The sequence below is a fragment of the Vanacampus margaritifer genome, chromosome 14 (genome assembly GCF_051991255.1).
Source record: "Vanacampus margaritifer isolate UIUO_Vmar chromosome 14, RoL_Vmar_1.0, whole genome shotgun sequence".
Classification (NCBI taxonomy): domain Eukaryota; kingdom Metazoa; phylum Chordata; class Actinopteri; order Syngnathiformes; family Syngnathidae; genus Vanacampus; species Vanacampus margaritifer.
Genome location: NC_135445.1, coordinates 14,571,086 through 14,592,458, shown reverse-complemented (window position 1 = coordinate 14,592,458; position 21,373 = coordinate 14,571,086). Strand labels below are relative to the sequence as shown.

General features: G+C 39.4%; 1 protein-coding gene across 1 annotated transcript; it reads right to left on the bottom strand.

Annotated features, from left to right (window-relative positions):
• Window positions 1-183: 183 nt before the first annotated feature.
• On the bottom strand, window positions 184-21,130 carry aff1 (AF4/FMR2 family, member 1). The gene is made up of 19 exons (XM_077585567.1): window positions 20,919-21,130; window positions 15,853-15,973; window positions 13,241-13,963; window positions 11,886-11,927; window positions 11,690-11,761; window positions 11,500-11,536; window positions 10,397-10,457; window positions 9,056-9,191; window positions 7,217-7,981; window positions 5,606-5,697; window positions 4,929-5,136; window positions 4,683-4,756; window positions 4,559-4,622; window positions 3,930-4,066; window positions 3,674-3,745; window positions 2,694-2,787; window positions 2,585-2,619; window positions 2,336-2,517; window positions 184-1,708 (listed from the first exon to the last, which is right to left on the bottom strand). Exons 1-19 carry the CDS (start codon window positions 20,933-20,935, stop codon window positions 1,572-1,574), a joined length of 3,069 nt encoding a protein of 1,022 aa, XP_077441693.1. The 5' UTR covers window positions 20,936-21,130; the 3' UTR covers window positions 184-1,571.
• Between the last annotated feature and the right edge of the window lie 243 nt (window positions 21,131-21,373).

Sequence of the window (21,373 nt, the reverse complement as noted above, 5' to 3'; positions counted from 1 at the left end):
GATGGGAGATGAGATAATCCCAGAGGGCTATGCTGACGCTTTCATGTACAGTTGTTTTTGTTCATAACTTTTCTGGGGAGGTGAATTATTCAATTATTATTCTTTGCTTTCATTGTTTAACGACACACACACACACACACACACACACACACACTAACTGAATTGACAATCAAAACCAAGTGGGGTGCTTAACTTGTGATTTTTTTTTTAATGGGCAGGTCCAAACAAACTCTTCCTTTGCCATAAACAAACATTTTCAGAATTAAACATTTTCATCAAGCGAAGGTTAGCACTTGGTGCTGTGTGTAAGAAATTCGTTTTCTTTTACCTGCCAGTGTGTCTAAAAAAACAAAAGTGACAAACCTGCCTCTGGATTGAGACAGTTTCTTCATGCAAACTGCTCTAAGAAAAGTGCACATCTTGTACAAAAAAGATACAACAATAAATTAGAAAATGAATGTGATTAAATAGTCCTCATCACTAAGAGAACGCCAAGAGGATAAAGGCACTTTAACTTGTGCTTGCTCTTCACAATGATGCCATTAATTGAGCAGGACAACAGTGAAAAAACAAACTAACTTGAGGTCTCTCTGAGCGAATGGTGTCATTACAGCGTCCTCCCGCCTTTTGGATTTTTTAAGCTATCTGGTTTTGTGCTCCTTCTGAAATGCCACAAAACTGAGCCAAGTCACTAATCGGAAAGTAATGCTTTGGCTCCAACTCCGGCCATCGTGGTGTCAATGATCTACTGTATATTGAAGTGACGGGAGGAGTTTCTATTCGATAGACCAAAGTTGATCTTTGGTGCCATCTGTTGGCAGCTGCAGGAAATTACGGCAGATTTTTACTATTCTCAGCATGGCTTAAATACTGGGTTGGGCAGTCGTAAGTGACTAAAATTTTTATTACCACATAGTATTAAAGTATCCCCTTACACTTGCATCCAAGCCAGCTTTCTTTGTACCTTTTCCGGGCCGGCTGTCGAGTGTAAGGTCGCGATGCGCGAGGGCGAGCTGAAGTTTACAACAATGTTTATTGTTTGTGATTTAATAATTACCTACAAATGCAACAATATGGCACCAAAGCACTACTTTTCTATCAGACATTGTTTTGGAAATCTCATAGAAGCTCCTCCACCTTACTTTAAAATAGTTAAGCGGCCGCAGGATGCCACAACAGGGCGCCAAAGCAGCACTTTTCTATTACACAGAGCTTTGCCACCATCTTATGCACAGGTGTTTAAAAAAAAGACCACAAAACCGCCAATAGACAACTTTTTCAGAGATTGTCAGAATAGGCGAATTCACAATTAGGATATCACTAATAGGGAGGGGAACACTGCATAAGAAAACGCAGATAACCAAATAAACAAAAGTTGTGGTGATCAATCCATGCGCCTGATTTCTAAAGCAACTGTACAACTTGGCCTCATGACAGGGCATTCCACCCTGCTTTTTTGATAAGTGCAATTTTTTTTTTGCCAAACTCAGTGGCTAATCCACATTAACTACATTGCTAGACTGTCTTCCGTGGCCCACATACCGTGATCAGATCATAGACTTCAGGTACCTTCAGCGAACATTCATTTGGTGTTTTTTGCTGTCCAGTCGCAGCCATGCCACGCCCTGTTGGGTGTAGCGCACCATAGAGGTCACGCTCGAAGCCAGGCTCAGGGGGCCGACCACGGCATCCAGCTCTGCCACAAGACCTTCAAAGAAAAATGGAGTTGCTGAACTTATTCAAACCCAAAAACGTGTAAATATGTTTTTTAATACTTTGTCCTTCACTCCCCAAAAAGTATTTATAAGTTTTTTTTATTGGGGGGGTTATAGAAGAGCATACAGAAGGCTTTGATGCACCTTGAAGAGGTGGCTTAAAGCAATTGTAGTTATTACAAAAAACGGCCAGCAGGTGGCAGCAGAGTATAAGAGATCAGTCAGGGCCATGTTGCAGCAAGCTCTTTTTGACATGTGTTTTCACCAGGACTGTGAATATTGATGAAACTTTGCTATATTCTAATGCTAATTGCTGCAAAACAGAAACAGATACAAATATACTTTTTGTCCGGATGAAAGAAGAGACTAATCTTTCTTTTGGTAGGTTCCATGTTTTTATAGCAATAGAACACAATATTCTATTCAAAATCCAGTAAAATAGCCGAGCGCAAAGGGGATTTCTTCAGTGGAAATGGCTGCGAGTGAATGAGTTAATAGAAAGAGTGGTTCTAACCTCTCACACTAGGATTCCAACATGGATAAATATGTTTAAATGTCCTTGGGGGGCAAATTAACCTCCCAGAATTTATTTTTTTTTTCCGAAATGAGCACCACCCTACCGCTGCCTTTGCCTGCCATGTGGTCCGCCTGCTCCCACAGTTCATGAGCGTTCAGGAACAACGTAGTGATGTTGACATAGGAGAGCGCCATTTGCGCCACAGCGACGGGAACAACCACAGTGCTGCCACCACCACAGGCTGGGGACGGGATGCTGGCCATAGGGGATGGCGTGTTGGGACCCCTGCGAGGAAGATTCGACAGGTAGCAAAGGTGTGACAGCGCCGTGTTGCGACATGATAGTGACTTACTTTGTGGCACCGACGGACGACTCAAGTGTGAGATTCTGGAAGATAATTTCAATCCATTTTAAGGCTGGCGAAAAGTTAATGAAATCACAATGAGATGAGAAATACTGACGTCGAAGTGGTCGGCGAGCGTCTTGGAGGACTTGAGCGCAATTTTGTACTTGTGGCGAAACATCGCCATCTGCAGGAGAGACTGGCACTTCAGACTGTAACACACCATGAGGAAGAGGTTCAACCTTCATCAGTACAAAAGCTCAAAGTACTTATTACTAGGGCTAGGTATCGATTCTAATTTCCTCAATCGTTTCGATTTCGATTCACAACAGTTCAGTTCCATTTGATTCCATTCACTTCAATTCGATTCGATTTTTCCGATTCCATTCACGTCAATTAAATACGATATTGATTAATTATGGAAGATCAATTATTCTTAAGTATCCAGGACATGACAAAAACTCCACAAACAAATTCCAAATAAAATTTGGCGGGGTCAGTAACTGGTTAAAAGATTTAGTTTATTAAAGAAAGTAAGTGTTACACAAACATTGACATCAGCAAGGGTGAGATGAAAATATTATCATCATTTTAATTCAATAGTTGTTCATATAAATTTAAATCATTCTGAATTGTCTTAAAGTGCAATAAGTTATGTCTTTCATAAATGTAAGAACATAATTTTAAATTCATGAGAACAATAAATTTCAAGAAAACAGCAAGATACTTTTAAAATTCTATTTTCTTATGAATTTATGGAGAAAAAAAGATATTAAAATAACTGATTCATGGTTTTATGAATTGATATCAGGCTCGAAAAGGAAAATCGATTCAATATCGATTATTCGATATTAGCCCCACGCATTACTGGAAATGTGCATCTCCAAAGCATATTTCCACCAGGCAATCAGTTAACTCGTCTCAATAGAGAGTAATTTTAGAGAATATTTTGAGTCGCGTATCTGCAAATATTACAACAACGTGGTGTTGACGAACCATTCCAACCAGTACGGTAACCAGTTAATAGTAATTAGTAAAAAGTGGCAGAGTGATGCTGCTTGGTGGAAACAAGGCTTTTTGATCAATATTGACTGTTACCATAATGCTACAAAGTCCTTCTCTGAGGGGTGAGCAGGCGTGTCCGCTAAGCTTTTAAGCTTCAGCACAAACCTGTGAAAGATAAGTTTATAAGAGAGATTAAAATAAATAAACAAACCAATCAATCAATCAAGGCCCAAAGGTGTACAGTAAAACAAAAGTTTGTATGTGGTCACTCATGTGTGAGTCTGGAACACATTACAGTGGGGAAAAAAAAAGAAGGTTTCATTGTATTGCAAGATACTCGCGCTCTCACTTCAGGAGCTCCACCGTCTCGGCAAACATAGTGTAGGAAGACATGGAAATCCGCAGGTCCTTCTCCATGGCGATGCCGCTTTCCACAAAAAACATGGCAGCGTCCAAGTAGTTGAAAGCTTTGCTGCGCTTGTCCGACTAAAAGAGGAAGTACACCAAAGACTTTTAAGGTCAGCCTGCAGCCATGGGCTACAGCCTACTACTAAAGCTATGGGTCATCTGCAAAATCAGAGTTACTATTCACAGTGCTAATAAGGCTAGAAATGTGCATCGTTATTTTTCCTTTGCCAAAACTAAGCCAGATAAATATAGAAGCTGGAAAAAGCTAAGTGGGCGTCTGCATAGCCATTTTAAATTTATTATCTGTAAAATAATGCTATGTTGTTAGCTTGTGAACCAAAATGCTAAGCTAAGCAACCAATATGTGGTATAGTTGTCTGTGGTGGCTTAGTTAATGAAGTCAGAATAACTTTTTTCTTCCTAAACCAACATGAATAAATGGAGCCTGTAGAAAAAGCTATAGTATGTGGTCATCCGGATGGTTGGCTAAAATTTTATTTTATCCTCCTACCAGGCACTATGGTTATTGAAAAAAAAAAAAAGTGACAAGGAAAGAAATTAGTGTCAGACCTCGGCATCTGCTTTGTGCTTCAGTCGTTTGGCCTCCTTGATGTAGTGCTTCACTGGATATTCCCTGCAGGAAGTCACTGGATTACTAAAGATGACCCAAAACTTTTTGTATGTTTAATCTCACCTGTCCTCAGTCCTGAGCAAGGGTCTGGAGGTCTCGGCTTCCCTGCTGGGCCGCAAGGATGACGACTGCTTCTTCTTTTGGCATTCCAAAATGGAGGCCAAAAAGAATACTTGGTTAACCACTACATTCCCTAATTGAGGGTGTTACTTACTGGTGACATTTTCCAACATCATTTATTGCTAATTAATTTGTGGATCCCTGAAGTTACGACTCCAAGTTTGAGACCTACTAAACTAACGGAGTTACCTTCTCCGCATGCGTGTTCTTTGCACGTCTGCTCTTTTGCTTGGAGGAGTCTTTGCTCTTGGGGGCATCCTTGTGAGGTTCCTCACGAGATCCTTTGTGCACCTTCGAGTCTTTACCGGGGTCTTTTGGGGGCTTCTGCAAGTGTACCAGCATTTCTTTGGGCTTCTTCTGCTGCTGCTGCTGCTCATCTGCTTGGGTGCTGCAAACCCTTTAAGGGTGACAAGATCAAAGAGTTACCATACACAGGAACACAAACACGCCGTTTTAATGAGCCACCAAGCAAATGGTTCACTTAAGAGGTCTGTCTTTTCTCATCAAAGTTTAAAAAAGTGGTAACAACTTAATTATCTCAGTTCATAGACACGGTCATCCACATTCGTGAGATGGATCAGCAATTTGAGTAAAATAAATGCCTCCCACGTTGTTTATCCGCCTTGGTTACACCTCTACTGTTATGTCCCCCCAAAGAATTCAGGATAAGTTCAACCACTCTGTCGCATCATGGTTGGCACCTTACACAAAGAACATGAGCTAGGAAAAAGCCGGCTTTGGTTGGCCAGCAGTTGTTGCCATCCCTCAAGATCACCGTACTGCTCCAAACTGTCCCATCACCGCGGCAACCTGAACTAAACTGCACTGAACCATTTGTTGGGAATTTTTCCTTTCGTGGAACCTACTCCACTTTGACAGAAGAATCCTTTTTGGATGATGTCATCTTTTTCTCCAGCTTTGGCTTCTTTCTGGGAAGAATCTTGTCATCCATCTCCACCTGGAAGTTGCCATTCACAAGTTTAAACACAAATAGTACACTTGACAGGTGCATGTACACTACTCCCCAAAAACATGTGATATTGGGTTTTGGGTGATATAGGATGAACCTTAAATGCACTAAAACCTTTTCCAATTAACTTAAATTTGACCTTCTCTGAACTTTTGTACGTAACTGTTCATTATTTTAGTACTTGTGAATCCACCAATACATTTCTAAGGACATCCGCTTCTATGCCTTTATGACTCTTCCAGTCTCTCAGTTGCAACCCACTGATGACACCCGGATCAGTGCCCATATCCATCTGAGAACATCATGTTTGAAGCCTCATAATTGTGAGATGCAGTATGTTGATCAATTGTTAGGTTTTCGTCTTGGGCTCATAATGTCGAAATGCGAACAGCATGATGAAGAGGACTGTTTAAATACCAGTTAAAATTGAAACAGGAAAAGTATTGGTCAATTCAAAGGTCAAACACCTATTGTGAATTTTGCTGTTCAACTCCTTATTAACCCTGAAGAACCCAAGAACCCCTTTCTTCTTTGGAAAATTATGAATTATACATTAAATGACTGCTATAAGTTCACTGAACACCAAAATATGTTTTTTCGATTTTAACCCTTTTTTTTGAACTAGCTCAGAGTTGCTAATTTATCAAAAAATATATATAAAACCTACTCCTAGGCATTCTGCAACATGATATGAAATAGATTAACAAAAAAAAAAACACAATTTTACCATCTGATGGTTTGCTGAGAAGATGGTTTTGTTTGGATTGATTTCCAGCTCAACAAAACAGCATGTTGCCGGCCATCTTGTCACCACCACTCTGGCTCATGTAAGTGCAATATTCATCCACTAGATGGCCCCATGCAGGGGGCAGAAGTGGCACTCTGGACTTTTGAAGTTAAATTTGTAAAAAAAAACTTTAAAAAAAATAAAAGGTCTTTGTTATTTGAGTAGCAGAATTTATAGGGTCCAAATTTGACCCCGTGGGTTCTCCAGGGTTAAAAACAGAATTGTCATTAGTATGTAAAAATACAAAAGGAATTTTTCTCCAGTAGTATGAGCTTCACCTGTATGGCAATATCAAGCAACTACACCATACGGCAAACAAAGGCATGCCAACAAGAGAAGAGCAAGTTGTGCAAAAAGCACTGAAACATTGAAAAGTTGGACAAGCTTATAGAAGGTCAAATTAAGGTCACCTGTACAGGTAGAGCAGGGATGGGCAACTGGGGGACAAATTTTCATCAGTGCTATCGATTTTTCCAGGATTTGTTCCCCATTTTTCCCCATGGAAAACATGTATTGAATGTATATCAGTGTTAAGTTTTTTTTTTTTTTTAAGTTTGGGTTTGTTTAAAAAATTAAAAAATAAATATTTGTGGGTGGAAGGGTTAATCAAGGAGCTGCAAGTTGCTCACCCTTGAGGTAGACTATTATAGGTCCATCCTGAAATTTTATTCAAAACTTATTTTAGCTTATAATGAGTAGTGTGCGTTTACTAAAGCTCACAGTTTGAGGGAGCGTCTTCTTGCTGGCCTTGGGGTGTTTTCGGGTCTCTGCATTCACGGGTGTTGGCTGAGGGATTCTTGACAGCAGATTGAGGTCGATCTTTACCAGTAGGCATCCAGCAGGCTTGGTGTGGATGTCCTGAGAAGATTTAGGGACTGCCTTTTTGCAGGACTTGTGTGTTGTGGAGGACTCTGCTTTGGGAATGGTTTTGGCCTCTTGGACGACTTCCATGTCGGTTTTGCTGCTGTTGATTTTGATCGGTGGTGTGGGTGTAGGAATATGGCAAGAGCAGTGGTGAGGACAGGACGCACACCTAGCATCCCGGTGGACCACCTCCAGCCTGGATTCAGTCTTTTGCGCGCCATCTGATTTAAAAGTCCTTTCACTTTTAGAGTCACTGGTCGCATTCTTTGAGTATTCTGTTTTCATTTTGACTTTTGGTCGGTCTGAAAAAGTAGATGCTTTGGCCACTAAAACATCCTCAGATTTCGCACAGTCCTTTGGTCGTTTGTGTTTCAAAGAACCACCGTTCAGAGAGCTTTCCTGAGAAGTCTCGCTGCAAAGCTGCACTTTTGGAGGGTTTCCGCCATGCTCAGTTGACTGGGTTGCCTCCACAGTAAGGTGTTCAGAGCCGCGCTGCAATTTTTGAGCAAGGTTCTTGCAGACGATGTTAACACCACCTTGGCTCTCGTTGCCAGAGTTCTGATGATTGGACCGGATCCATTTGCCCAACTGCCAGTCACCACTCGCTGACGCAGCATCAGGCTAGAGAAAGATGCAATTGCAATTCAGCAAAATATAAACTCACCAAGAAACTTCATTCGCTACACCACCAGAATTTGTGTGAGCTGTAGCGTAAAGTCTGTCTGGTTTCCCCCAGATACAGCATTTCATCATTTACAATAAAATATGCATTTTAATAAAATTCTACATCATACAGTAATGTCATTTTTTAAAATATTTATATATGTTTCTTTGCAATGTAGTGTGCACTTCAATCAAGTACTCAATCATTTATATTTTACAAGGAAAAAGCACACTGACATAGACATTAATTTGTTTAATTTTTTTTATCTCAATTAAAGCAAAGTCTCTGCCAGTGTGTCGGATGATTCCTTTGTCCTTGTATTATTGCATGAGTTCCTGCTGCCCACCAGCACCTGACAATCGGCAGCTGTGCAAGGACATTTCATTGATTCATTATTATTTTACGTTTATTATAATTTTCACATTTCAATCGAGTTGTATATATATGATTATAATTTTGCATTTAAAAAAAATATTTTTAAAATATGCATTTCAATCAAATTCAACATTTTATTTTTATTTTGAGTTTTTTTCTTTTCAATTAAAATGCATTCTAATGACAATCTACATATATTTTTCTTTTCTTTTTTACACTAAATTATATTATCAGCCAAATTCTACAAATATTTTCATTTGGGATTTTTTGAAATTACAATACAGTATGCATTTCAATCAAATTCTACATGCATTTTATTTTTGTACTTTTTTTTTTTTTTTTACACTATAGTATGCATTTTAGATTACATTTGTAATTTACTCTTTCAAAAACTCCTATAAAAACCTGCAGGCCTACCTGGGATTGAATGTCTGTATTCTTAAACGAGATTTTTTTTGTAATACGCCGCTGGTAATGAATGGTCAAACATATATTGAAATCAAGCATCAGATAATTTAATTTTTTTTGTTAACTCCATATCAGATGTCATTAAATGGTATTCAAAGCATTTTTTTCTGTGAAAAAGGGAGGCATTTACTTGAGATGAGTAATTTATTTACATTTGGCAATTAATCGAGCTATGGGTCTATGCTTGCCTCAGTTTTGCAGCTCGCCGTCAGTCCACAAAGCTCATCGGTGACGCTGTCACCATCTGAATCAGATCTGGAGCTGCTGTCAGAGTCACTGGAGTTTGCCGACTCCATGCCGCTGGAATGAGTATCTTTGTGCAAACTAAAACAAAGCATGATGTGATGATAACCATGGAACCAAAAATACTGCACCAATGGAAATAAAAGACTGTCTGGCTTTTATAATACGAGTACAGTAAACCCTTGCACCGGTTCTCAAATTCACATACAGTAATTTCTGGACTAAAAGCCGCTACTTTTTTTCACTTGCATTCAACCCTGCGGCATATACAAAGGTGCGGTTTATCCATCCCATCACAAGAGGGCGCACTATCAAGGAAGCGCAAGCGCGTCAGGCAGAGCAAACCAAACCAAGTGAGCCCAAATACAGTAGGAGAGACAGAACGAGAGAGAGAAATTTTGCACCCTCATTATGGAAAAGAAAGTAGCGGGAACCCGGTGCGGTAACATTAAAAAGACCTGCGACTTACAGTCGGGTGCGGTTTATATGTGTAGTATTCCCCAAATTTAGCTATTGCGGCTTATAGTCAGGTGCGCCTTGTAGTCCAGAAATTTCTGTATTTATATTTTTTTTGTTTCCTTTTTGGGAGAGTTGAAACCTATCTGAAAAATTCACTGAGAAACACAACTTTTAGCAATTTTATGCGTTTTTAACCGCAACAAGGACCCAAGTCATTCACAACTGTCTCTCTTCGAGTAGCCATGTTGAATTTACTTTGTATTCGCCCACCGCTACTGTTTACTCACGGACTTACATATGAATATTATATATTATATGTACATCCGTGTGTTTACTTCTTTTCCACAAATACGTCCCGCTTTTAAGAAGCCATGTCTGCTCTTCACTGATTGGATCTGTCAGTTTGGCTGCACTATATGTGAATATTGCTTCTATGGTAATTTCGGAACAGACTGCTTGCTTTCCTGTCTGGTTGACCTTCCCTTTCACCTCCCAAAACCCGAACCAGGCAGCATAAAGAATCGTCCCATGATTCTTGCTGCGCACTCTCTCAAAGACCACAATCTTGTAGGCTGCTCTGTTTTAGAAGCTTCAAATATAAAGAAACCCAAAAGACAAATTGGTTTCCAGACCATTTCATTCATCTCGCCTAACTACTGAGAATTGTAGTCACCAAGGGGCCAGCTTGATTGAATCACAGCAGGACATTATTTTGAAAATGAAGGATTATTCTTTGGGTTCACGTGAGTTCAATCAAACGCTTGCCACTCACACATATTCAGAGCCATTTTTGGTCATACTTGTGTAAAGACAAATTTAGCACTCACAATAGTTTGGAGCGTTGCACGTCTAGATGGCAAGGATCTTCAGGAGAACGATTGTGGCTTTCTGGGGGAAGAAAAGCAGAAATTTGTCAAATAACAATAAAAATGTGCATTCTTTCAAGTGCAATAAATGAACCCGAGAGGCCTCTAATATATATATATATATATATATATATATATATATATATTTTTTTTTTTTTTTTTTTTTTTTAGGTGCATCTACAATGTTTGCCTGCCTCGCACCCTACAACAAAATCTCACACCAGCTGCACAGACATTTGAAATTGTTTTGCTTAAGTGTTAATTAAAACCAGGCAAATAAAATAAAGACAATCACTGGTGAGCTAATGGGGTTTAAGATGAGAGTACTGAACTTTAAATTTCAAATTTTAAAGATCAGAAAAACTGTGCATTTGTGTATAGTTTCATTGGTATGAAATAGGCCATTACTATGTCAAATGAAGACTTGTTAATATCCAAATTCGATGAACAACTGTATTAAATATGAAATTTAGCTGTAATAGTAAAAATGATTATGTTCCGTTGTGGTAAATTTAATTTAATCATCTGCATTTGGCTCCATCTAATATTATCTCATGTACAGAGATTTTTATGTAGTAGATTTTTTATTTTGTTATTATATTTCTGATTATTTCCCCGACCCCCCACACTGCCGCAATCCTGGTCCACTGTCTTGTTAAGTCCCGTCTCGATTACTGTAATTCTCTCCTTTTCAGCTTCCCTCACAAATACCTCCATAAACTCCAGTTGGTCCAGACTTCAGCTGCCCGCATCATAACTCGAACTCCCTCCACCCAACACATCACCCCTGTCCTCCACCAGCTCCACTGGCTCCAGGTCCAGTCTCGCATCCAATTCAAAATCCTTCGGTTAGCATTGAAGACCATCCATATTTTATTATTATTATTTTCAAAATTACTTCATCTACAGAGTTTTCTATATTTTAATGTTAATTCCCTTAAAGAATTAATAATGTGTACCAGTTACAGATGGCAGTTTATACTTTGCATAATCCATAATGCATTAAATATTAACTATGTTATTCTACTGCTCTCGACTGATTCAAGGGTGCTTTGTTGACTCACGTTGTCCTCCTGGACATGAAGAGTCTTGTTCTGCTTCCTGTGAGGGGACACACACACATACAGACAGTCAAAAGGCTAAAGGTCATACAAATTGGAATTTCGAGGAGCGGAAGATGTGTCTCCAAAGTTGTACAAAACATCAGGTTGGCATCCGTAACAGCACACAAACCAACCAGATGAACAGTGTTACCTTTGTTGGGGCTGCATTAGATTTGGGGATGTGTATGTCTGTCAGGAGGGGCGGCCAGGAGTGAGTCATTTCCTACAGACACATTAAAAATAAGAAATACATTTTTCAATGTATAATGATGAGGCTTTAGCAAAGAATGCGGTGGGCGGAAACACGTTTAAAAACGACTTAACCATACTAACAAAGTAAAATATACCTTCAAGATGTCTTCCACACACACGGCTTCATTTGTCTTTGTCTACAAAAAAGTTGGAAGAGCTTACTTAGAAAATTTATGATTTCAACATGAAGCCCAAACACAACTAAACCAGTTATTTTTATTTAATATCTCCAACTTGTGCAGTTGAAGGTTTTGAGGACTTTACATTTTCTGACCATCATGCAGCTACCATTAATTTTTTTCCATTCATATAATGCCACGAAATGTTTGCGAGAAACGCCTGCCTTGCTAGTGAAATGATTGGATGATATTTCAGATGGAAGTAGTTTGAAAATAGATCCATTTAAAGTGTAAAAATATGAACATCAAATATGCTGAGAGAAGTAATGAGGAAGGTGACAGTTAAAATACCTTGAGGGTTAAAACCTGACTAAAGAAATATCTTGAAGCTAGACTACACCACTACAACTCATGAGGACGCAAAACCATTACCGGTATGTGCGAAACAATAGTCCTAAAGTGCTAAGATAAACTGTGTGAGTGAGTCAACTTGAAACATTCCTCATTGTTGTAAAGGCCTCTCCTGGGTGTTGTGCCTGCACCGCCTTTGAGATACATTACACTCCGCTTATATCAATTGGGAACAAAGCTACGTTGTTGTTCCACAGCACATTAAAGCAGTTAATCATGTTTTATTTTTATTTTTAAATTGCTGGAAATGTTGTCAGTCGTGTGTGATTACACTACTTGGCTGCAACCTTTCTCAAATAGTTTGCCGTCAAAAGATGACAAAATGACACGGGAAGTTGAGCGAAATCCTTGCAATGGTGCAACTCCTCTTGGCATTGTTAATCTGCTCAATACTTCACTGACGTGGAAAATGGAGTTCAAAACATTTCAGAGAGAGATTCTTCTTATATTTGTGTCTGGTGGAAACCATAAGAGATAAGTCATCCTCCTAAAGTTAAACTTGTTTTTACCTCCAACCACTAGTGGGCAATGTGTTTTTGTTTATTCACCCGAGCCATGGGCAGGTGGCCAGGTAGTACTTAATTGGGGTTCCACTAGCGGACAGGTGTGATTGAGTGGGGAAGCAAAACAATTTTCGACGGGTGCTGTCTTGTACTTTTGGAGTGTATGTTACTTTGTCAGCTGTGACTTTGTGAACTTTAGAATTAAAAGTCAACCATCATTTCCATCAAAAGAGAATTCCATTGTTGTTGTTTTTTACAAGAAGTCAAAATTAAACTAACAGTCAGTAGCCAGAAGTGTAGCAGACAATCTACAAACATTAAACTACTTCATTGCAGACAATCTGTAACCATGAAACAAATGTTGGTACCATTTCGTATTTTAGTTCTCACCTCCAGATACTGGGGCATCATTTTTACCTTTGTATGGTCAGCCTTGTGAATCTCCTGCAGAGGTAGATGTGGCTCAGGCGAAGGTTTCAACTCTGGGGAGCCGTTGAGCAGCTGGTCCTGACCGTCCATAGGCCTCACGTACGCCGTGGGCTTCTGCATCATGGCAACACTGGCTTGCTTGGCCGAGGACAGCGGTGGCAAGCTCTGCAAGAGGGGGTTGCTGCTTTTGCCGGCCTGATGCAGGGAAGTGTCCGCAGGCGACTGCCTGAGGTTAAACACAGAAACATCCGCCACAACGGCAGCGAGGGGTTCTATGGAATCCTGACGTGAATCAAAGGCGTCTTTAGAACATTTGGCCTCACTGGAATGAAGGAAAGGTATCGGCTTGACGTCCAGAGGCTGAGCAGACCTTTCCTGAGGACTGCTAGCATTTGCTCTGAGATCCGACAAAGCTTCAACCTTCTTCTGATGATCCATTGTAGCCTTTGGCATGGTATGTGAGCTTCCATTGTGGTTTGGGGAAGAAGTGGGGATGTCCCTCATCGTCTGAAAGGGGGAACTCTTACTTTGGCAGTTTTGGCCGGATACGTGATGGGCCGGGTCTTGGATGGGAAGTTTGCAGGGACAACTGGAGCTTGGCTGCCCTTGATCAGACTGTGTGAAGTTTGCAGGCTCTGTAGGATTATTCACATCTTCGTAGCTGCCCAGCATTCGCTGGATCCTGTTGGAAAGCTCATCACCTTTGTTTGTCTATAAAGCAAAAGGGAAAACATTTCATTTTGGGTCACTATGTAATGTGCTGTGATTGGCCAGTCTGATTTTCGGCAGTGTGGTTTAGTATTCTTACTGTAAGTGACCAATTTGATATTTTTCAACTAAGGGACTAAAAGGCGCTGTAAAACCGCCAATGACGGATGGTAGTATGGTAACACGCATTTATCACAGGTCAGCAACCTGCTGCTTCAGAATGGTATGTGCCTTCAAGAGGCCATCTGACTTTGGCAAGTCTTTGTACGAGTGTCTGGGCATGAGCACTGTGGCAGACAGCAGCTCCTGCATGCATATGAGTTTTTACTGTTCTCCCGGCATTCAATAAAAGGTTGAAAAGTACTTCAGCAATTGTTTGTAGAGCTGGGTATCGATTCTAATTTCTTCAATCGATTTAATTTTGATTCACAATAGTTCAGTTCGATTTCTATTTCCCAGAGTCATTTCAAGTCATTACATTTTGCAAAGGCAGTAACCGGTTAAATGATTTAGTTTTTTAATTCATTCACTCCCAGCCATTTTCACTGAAGTAATCCCGTTCACTCCCGGCTGTTTTACTGGATTTTGACTGATTTTGTAAGGCCCACAGAATATTGTGTTCTATTGCTATAACCTACCAAAAGAAAGATTAGAGTCTCTTCTTTCATCACGAAAAAAAAGTACAGGTATATTTCTATCTGTTTCCGTTTTGCAGCAATTAGCATTAGAATATAGCTAAGTTTCATCATTATTCACAAATCTGCATAGAACTGTGGGTAAATGAGCTTTTTTCAACTGCTGCCACATGCTGGCCGTTTTTGTAATAACTACCATTTCCTCAACCGTTCTCTACAGTTGAGAGGCTGCATCAAAGCCTGTATGCTCTAGCATAAAAAAAAACATAAACAAATGTATAAATACGTTTTTTGGGACACTTAAAGCATTTAAAATCGAACGAATTCATACGTTTTAGGGAGCAAATGGTTAATGAAAGTAACACGTGTTATAATCCCGAAGTGTTATACAAACATTGACATCAGCAAAGATGATTTTGGAAAATTTGGCATAATTCTAATTTCAATAATTGCAAATTCCAATTCAATAATTGTAAATATAAATTTAAAAGATTCTTAATTGTCTTTAAGTCCATAAGTCAGGTCTTTCATGAATGTAAGAAAATATTTTTCAATTCATGTGAACATTTCATTTCAAAAAACACTAAGATAGTAAAAAAAAAAAAAAAAAAAAAAAAGAGGAAAAAAAGGGTTTTAAAATTCATATTTTCTTATGAATTTATGGGGAAAAGGAGATATTTAAATAATCAATTCATGGTTTTATAGATCAATATCAGGCTCAAAAAGGAAAAACAATTCGATATTGATTATTAGATTTTTTTTAAAACCCAGCCCTAATCTCCTTTTCCACATGCAAGGTCATTACAGAAAGTATACTGTGAAAAACTCCTCACATTTAAAAAAAGCATGAGTAATACAAACAATATACAGTGACATAGTGTGGTAACACTGTAAACAAACAATTACAATATGTTTAGCATTGAAATGGGTTAGCCCAGCATTGCCAGGCGTTGGCAATGTTATCGACATCAAAGATCCCAAAAAAAAAAACTGAAACAAGTCTTTCGAGGGATTCAACACGCTTTGTGGCCAGAGTCTGCACTGATGTGAGTTAATTTCGACAATGAGTGTCCCTTGCACAGTTGTCTAATTATATCATTAAAAGAATTCAATTACATTAAAAGCTTGGTAGAACTCAAACAAACTATTGTGACAATCCTTAACAAAAGCAACTGAGGTGTTCTAGAGCGTTATTAGCAAACGATCAAAAGGTAGACAATATCTGGAAAACATAGTTAAGTAAATGAGGATACGTACTTTGTATGGCTGCCCAAAAAGTGGCACATTGTCAGTGCTGAGTTCTTCGGCTTGGCTGGTTTCTTGGTTCCTCTGTTCCCAGGCTCGTAGGCGGAGACGATTCCTTTCTTCATCATATACACTGTGGACCATCACCAGGAGGGACAGATATTAGAGCACAAATACAGTAAAGACATACAGGGATGTATTCAAAAGAATAAAATGTCTGTTTGGGAAGGTGCCTAGAAGGTCTTGGGAGTGCTTATGTCTACAACCCACCCGAGGGACTGACGTATAGCAAGAGGCGAGGATGGGACCCAACACTTATACAGATGTTGTTTACTGACATTAATTATAAAGCTGTACAACTGCAGGCTATATGGAGGATATTCTTGGGGGACATGATCATATGTCGACATTTTGGGGTGGGGATTCCCTTCTTCAAGTGGCGTGTTATTGCTGCTCAACCCCAAAGGGCTTAATTCCATGGCAACTGCAGCCAGAACAGTTTTGGTAGAAAGCCAAGAGAATGATGGAGAGAGGTTTGAAGATCACCCCCGGGAGAGTCTGCAGTCAACGCACACTCTTCCAAAAGTCATGAAACACCAACTAGGCTTTTTCCAGGTTTGCTCTGTGTGAAAGACACCAACATGTAATTGGGAAGGCTGAAGTTGGTCAACAGCTTCGGAGGTATAATCTGTGGCGACGTGACAATGACAACTGCCAGACTGGCGTGTAAAGTTTTACATCCAACCAGAAGCTTATTGCTTGCAGCAAGCAGTTATAGGAACCAAGTCCTGTCACTATCCATGGCAGGGCTTGGTTCCTATAACCCACTAATGGCCGGGGGGTTGGAGGAGGTTATTTTAGTGGAAAACCAGAATCGGACTATGAAGTTTCACACCTGACACACACTTTTTTCTCCATTTTGTGTTGAAAGCAATTGTGGCTATCTGACAAGTATTCCATAGGTCACACCAGACACTGACTCGGATTTAATGATCTGTAAATTGTGGCTTTGGGACAGGGAGAATTTTTGTTTGGCCATGTGTTTCATGTGCCACATCCTGACAAATTTAAGTCATTGGCTTGGGCCACATGTACAAAGGCTTGCGTGGCTTTCATACTGAAACACAACGTATGGCCAAATCCAGAAAACGTTGCACACAGACACACACACACACACACACACAAAATCAAGATCAGTGATAAGTGTGTATGCGTGAATCCAAGCCAGAGGTGGCAAATCCAGGTCCAGAAAGTAAAAACCCTGCCACAGTTTGGCTTTAGCCATTGATGCTAGCTAGCTAGCTAGCTCCCTAGCAGGTAAACAAGCACCATTACTTTCTGGCCCTGGATTTGCCACCTCTGATACAAGCACATTCTTTTTGTACATCACAATCAATGTGGAAATTTTGGAATACCAAACCCCTCCCTCTCCACGCCCATATACAAATTAGTATAGATTTGTAGGAATAATCACTCTGCAGATTATCAAACCAGTCAACAATGAGAAGAAAAACTTCACTAAATGTGAGCTGGTAATGACGGTAAACAAAGTTAAGGCCTGTTTTTTTGTGTGTTTTTTGGTTGTTGTTTTTTTATTGGCACACTGTCCGTCGGTAGTGGTTGAATGTGCATGTTAAAACGACAACAGTTTGTGATTGAGGGGGCTTAAACTCATATGTAACAGACGGCACCTTGAGCTAAAACCTCAATTCACATAGCACCTTTAAAGAGTGCTGAAGTAGATCGGCTGCCTGGATTTTTTGCTCAAAAATGGTTTATTTGTATTTGTATATTTCCACCTATTGGAACTGACTCTTGAATATTAAACAGGTTTTAACTGTATGTCACATTATGCTATGATCTCGCATTAGGTGGTCACCGTCTACTCACAAGGAACAACAAACAAGTTTCATCATCGGTGAAAGCGGGTGGCCGGGCCCTCTTTCATCTGTTTCCAATCAGGATGGGAATGGTGCATGAGAATGGACCACTGGCCAAAAGGAGTAATCAAACATAAGACCCTACAGTAACGACTGTAGCATAAAGAGGCCCATGGCCACATACTTGACAGTGTAAGAGGGATAGTGTGCGGCTTCTGGCCAAAGACAACAGTGTCCGGAGCATCTGAGCCTCCGGGAATCTGCAGTGTTTAAAGCCTCAGCTCAATTATCCATCTTCCCCTGCTAGCGCATAGGGGAGTAGGGTTATGGCAATACCTTATACTTATTTTTGGATTCAGAACTTAAGGTAATTTTTTTCAAAGTGTTGTATTTTTTTTATTTTTTGGGGAGAGATTACCATGGTCTTTTTCAGAATAAAAGATGTAATAATGCAAGAATAAGGCTGGATGTTTGAAATTTACCCAAAGACTTTGTTCACTCCATAAACCTTAAATTAAGCTTTAAAAGTTTATGCCACTTATGAGCAGTGCGCACTGCACTGTATGGTGAGGAAAAAGGGTTAATACCCATGAAAATCCAAAATACACTGGCAATTGTTTTGATATTTTCGATGGTTGAGGCTAACGTTAACAGATATGTGCATGTGAATTTTGGTGACAATACAGTATTCATATTTCATAGCATAGATTCATAGCATTTTTGTGTCATTAAGCGACGTTAAGCTTTTGCACGTTTACAGTTGCGCTCGTAAACGTTCAATCACAAATGTAAATATCATAATAGTGTTTTTATTTTATATTTTTAATCTCATTGATAACTTGTCATAGACAAAATATTTTTTTGTTCTTGCAAAAATGACCACCTTTTTTCCTTTAACAATTTGACTATTCTCATAATATTAAAGCTTTTCTGCTTATTTTCTATAAAAATGTGTAAATTTTACCTCATTAGTGGTACACATACACAGAGTTAGTTACACTTAATTGCCATTTGGCTTATAAGGGAATCCATGGGGGGAAAACAATTCTAAGAGATGCAGTAAAGGAAAATTGTGAAAACACGCCACACATTAAACACATCAGTAGTGACTGTATTTACTAGGGATAGGCAAAAACCAATACCAGGCATTGGTGTCGGGCCGTTACCCAGCCTTATTTCAAGATATCGGTATTTGCGACGGCAGCCGATACCAGTATCATTACTCTCTTGTGACTGTTTTACGATCAGGAACTAGAAATTAAAAATTTGAAGAATGAAAAATTGCCATTATTTAATGTAATTTTAAGACAAAATGCTACATTGGGATCTATAGACCTTTCTTCTCTGTCTTTTTTGGGTGGAGGAGGGTAATTGAATGTGATATCAATACTTGCAGTGGTGTAGTCCAGGGTATACGCAGGTATACAGAGTATACCCACTTCTTTTTCAGTCGATATTGAGTATACACACTTCTAAATCTGCCCAGATACACACGTTCAGCCATTCCCAATTTTGTTCACTGTTTACTAAATATTGTGATTTTCTTTATGACATATTTTATGTTTGCCTCATGATAAATACGTTTTACATTATTTCAGGCTGGTTGTGTTACCAAACTGTTCTGAACAAGTCATGATCATTTTATAGTTAAGTACAAATGACGGATTTTAAATTCTTACATGTCACCGTTTCTAAAAGAGGACGTTTTTCTGGACTATTAAAAAAAAAACTGGTGAAAATTGAGCGTGTACTCACTTCTCCAGGGACCACTACACTACTGAATATTTGGTATCATTATCAGTTATTACACAAAAGTCAAGTACTGTACTCATACTGGTATGATGTGGTTTCGGTCTGAAAAAAAAGAGGTTTAGAACAACATCCCTAGTATTTACTTCAAGGAAACAAGTAGACTGAGGGGCAGCTGCGGTAAAGTGGAGACTGCGGAGTATAATACTGCAGTGTCAGGGTGAGCCAACGTTAGCAGGAATGTTTATTTTTGTCATGTCAGGCCATGTATCTATGGAGCCCCAGACGTGATATGGGGAAAGATTTTTTTTGTTATTGCTTCCATAATATACATTATATAGATAGATATAACATTCACACAAAATGCTATTTTGCAGCAAAAAACTAACAAACAGTATACCTCATGAAGAATGTAAGAGATGGGGGGGGGGGGGTCACAACCTGAGCATCTGGGTGAACACCTTACCATTTCTTGATAACGAACTGTCCAGGAATTAAACTAATATAATTTAGGTGCATTTTATGCCGTCACTCTACCAACTCCGTGGCCACAAATTAGTATTTTGTGCACACGTTATAACTATACTTTGAACACAATTAAATTAAATAAAAAATCCCTGCATGTCATGTTTGGTCTTTGTATGAATCCTCAAAAGTCACAAAGGTCAATCTGTTCAACTGATAAGCAAGAGGTTCCCAGTAAGCCAAATCTTAAAACCTTACCGGCAAATGAAAAATTGTATTAGAATAAACGCTGAACAAAGATGTAAAATACCGTATAACAAAAAAAAAATCATCATCATTCCCAAGCAGAAATATAAACTGGACGTCATGCATGCCCATCTTAAATTTCATTGCTTCACACGACAGACTACCAAGTACCTCATAAGCTAGAATGGTCGAGTTCTCAACCAGGTGACCTTTCCACTCATTTCGACTTTAACGTAATAGTTTGGTTGTTGTTGTTTTGTTAGACGTTTATGTTGACCACCATTTCAGCTAAATTCGAAAGTGACTTTAACTTTGTGTATACTTTAAACACAAATCCGTACAAACGTAGTCAGGTTGTCACAAAAAGTTCAGGTTTATAATTTAGTTTTTTGTGTTACCATTAATATTATTATTATTATTATTAAGATTTCCCCCGATGCACTAAAATAACACTTGAGACTTTAAGTCAAATCGTTAAAAAAAAAAATCGTAAAATAAAAATAATAAAAGAGTCAACCTGAGCAGCCCAGCTGTTCATTCCACCTTCCCAAGTTGATTTTCAATCAACACGGGGTGGGAGGCAGATTTTTAAAAAGCTTATTTTCCATAAATTCTACGCGAACATCTTGTTTTGACACTTTTGAATGCCCCGAGGAACGAACTTATTGACAAGTGAGTGGATACCAGCCCCCTCCCCGTCACGCTGCTAGCAGGCTAGCCGCCTTTGAGTGCGCCTACCTCGGATGAGTTGCCATGACGTGCGCCGCTCTTTCACGCTTGTCAAACAACCGAAGTTGGCAGTCGTGTGCTCCTGACTTTCGCCGCCGAGCTCGTCTTCTCGGCCCGCATTGTCACATCGTTTACCGGAGAGAAAATGGTCTAATAAACTGGCCACCTTTAGCTCTCGTTTGCTAGTCTGTGCTCCTTCGCTGCGAATGTTTGACTCGTCCATTCGCTGCCCAGTGGACTTTTCTACTCGAAGGGGTCCCTTCGTTTTTGTCAACTCCGAGTTGACACCACATATCCATACAATGCCATATTTCTGTTTTACACACGAATGAAAGTGATAAATGAATACAAAATCCACCAAAATTTGGTTTATTAATTGTTGGTTTATTTAACTTGTCGCGTAGGCTAAGGCTGCATTGGCCAAACTTACTTCTTGGCCCCTATGAGTGACATGGTACATCCGA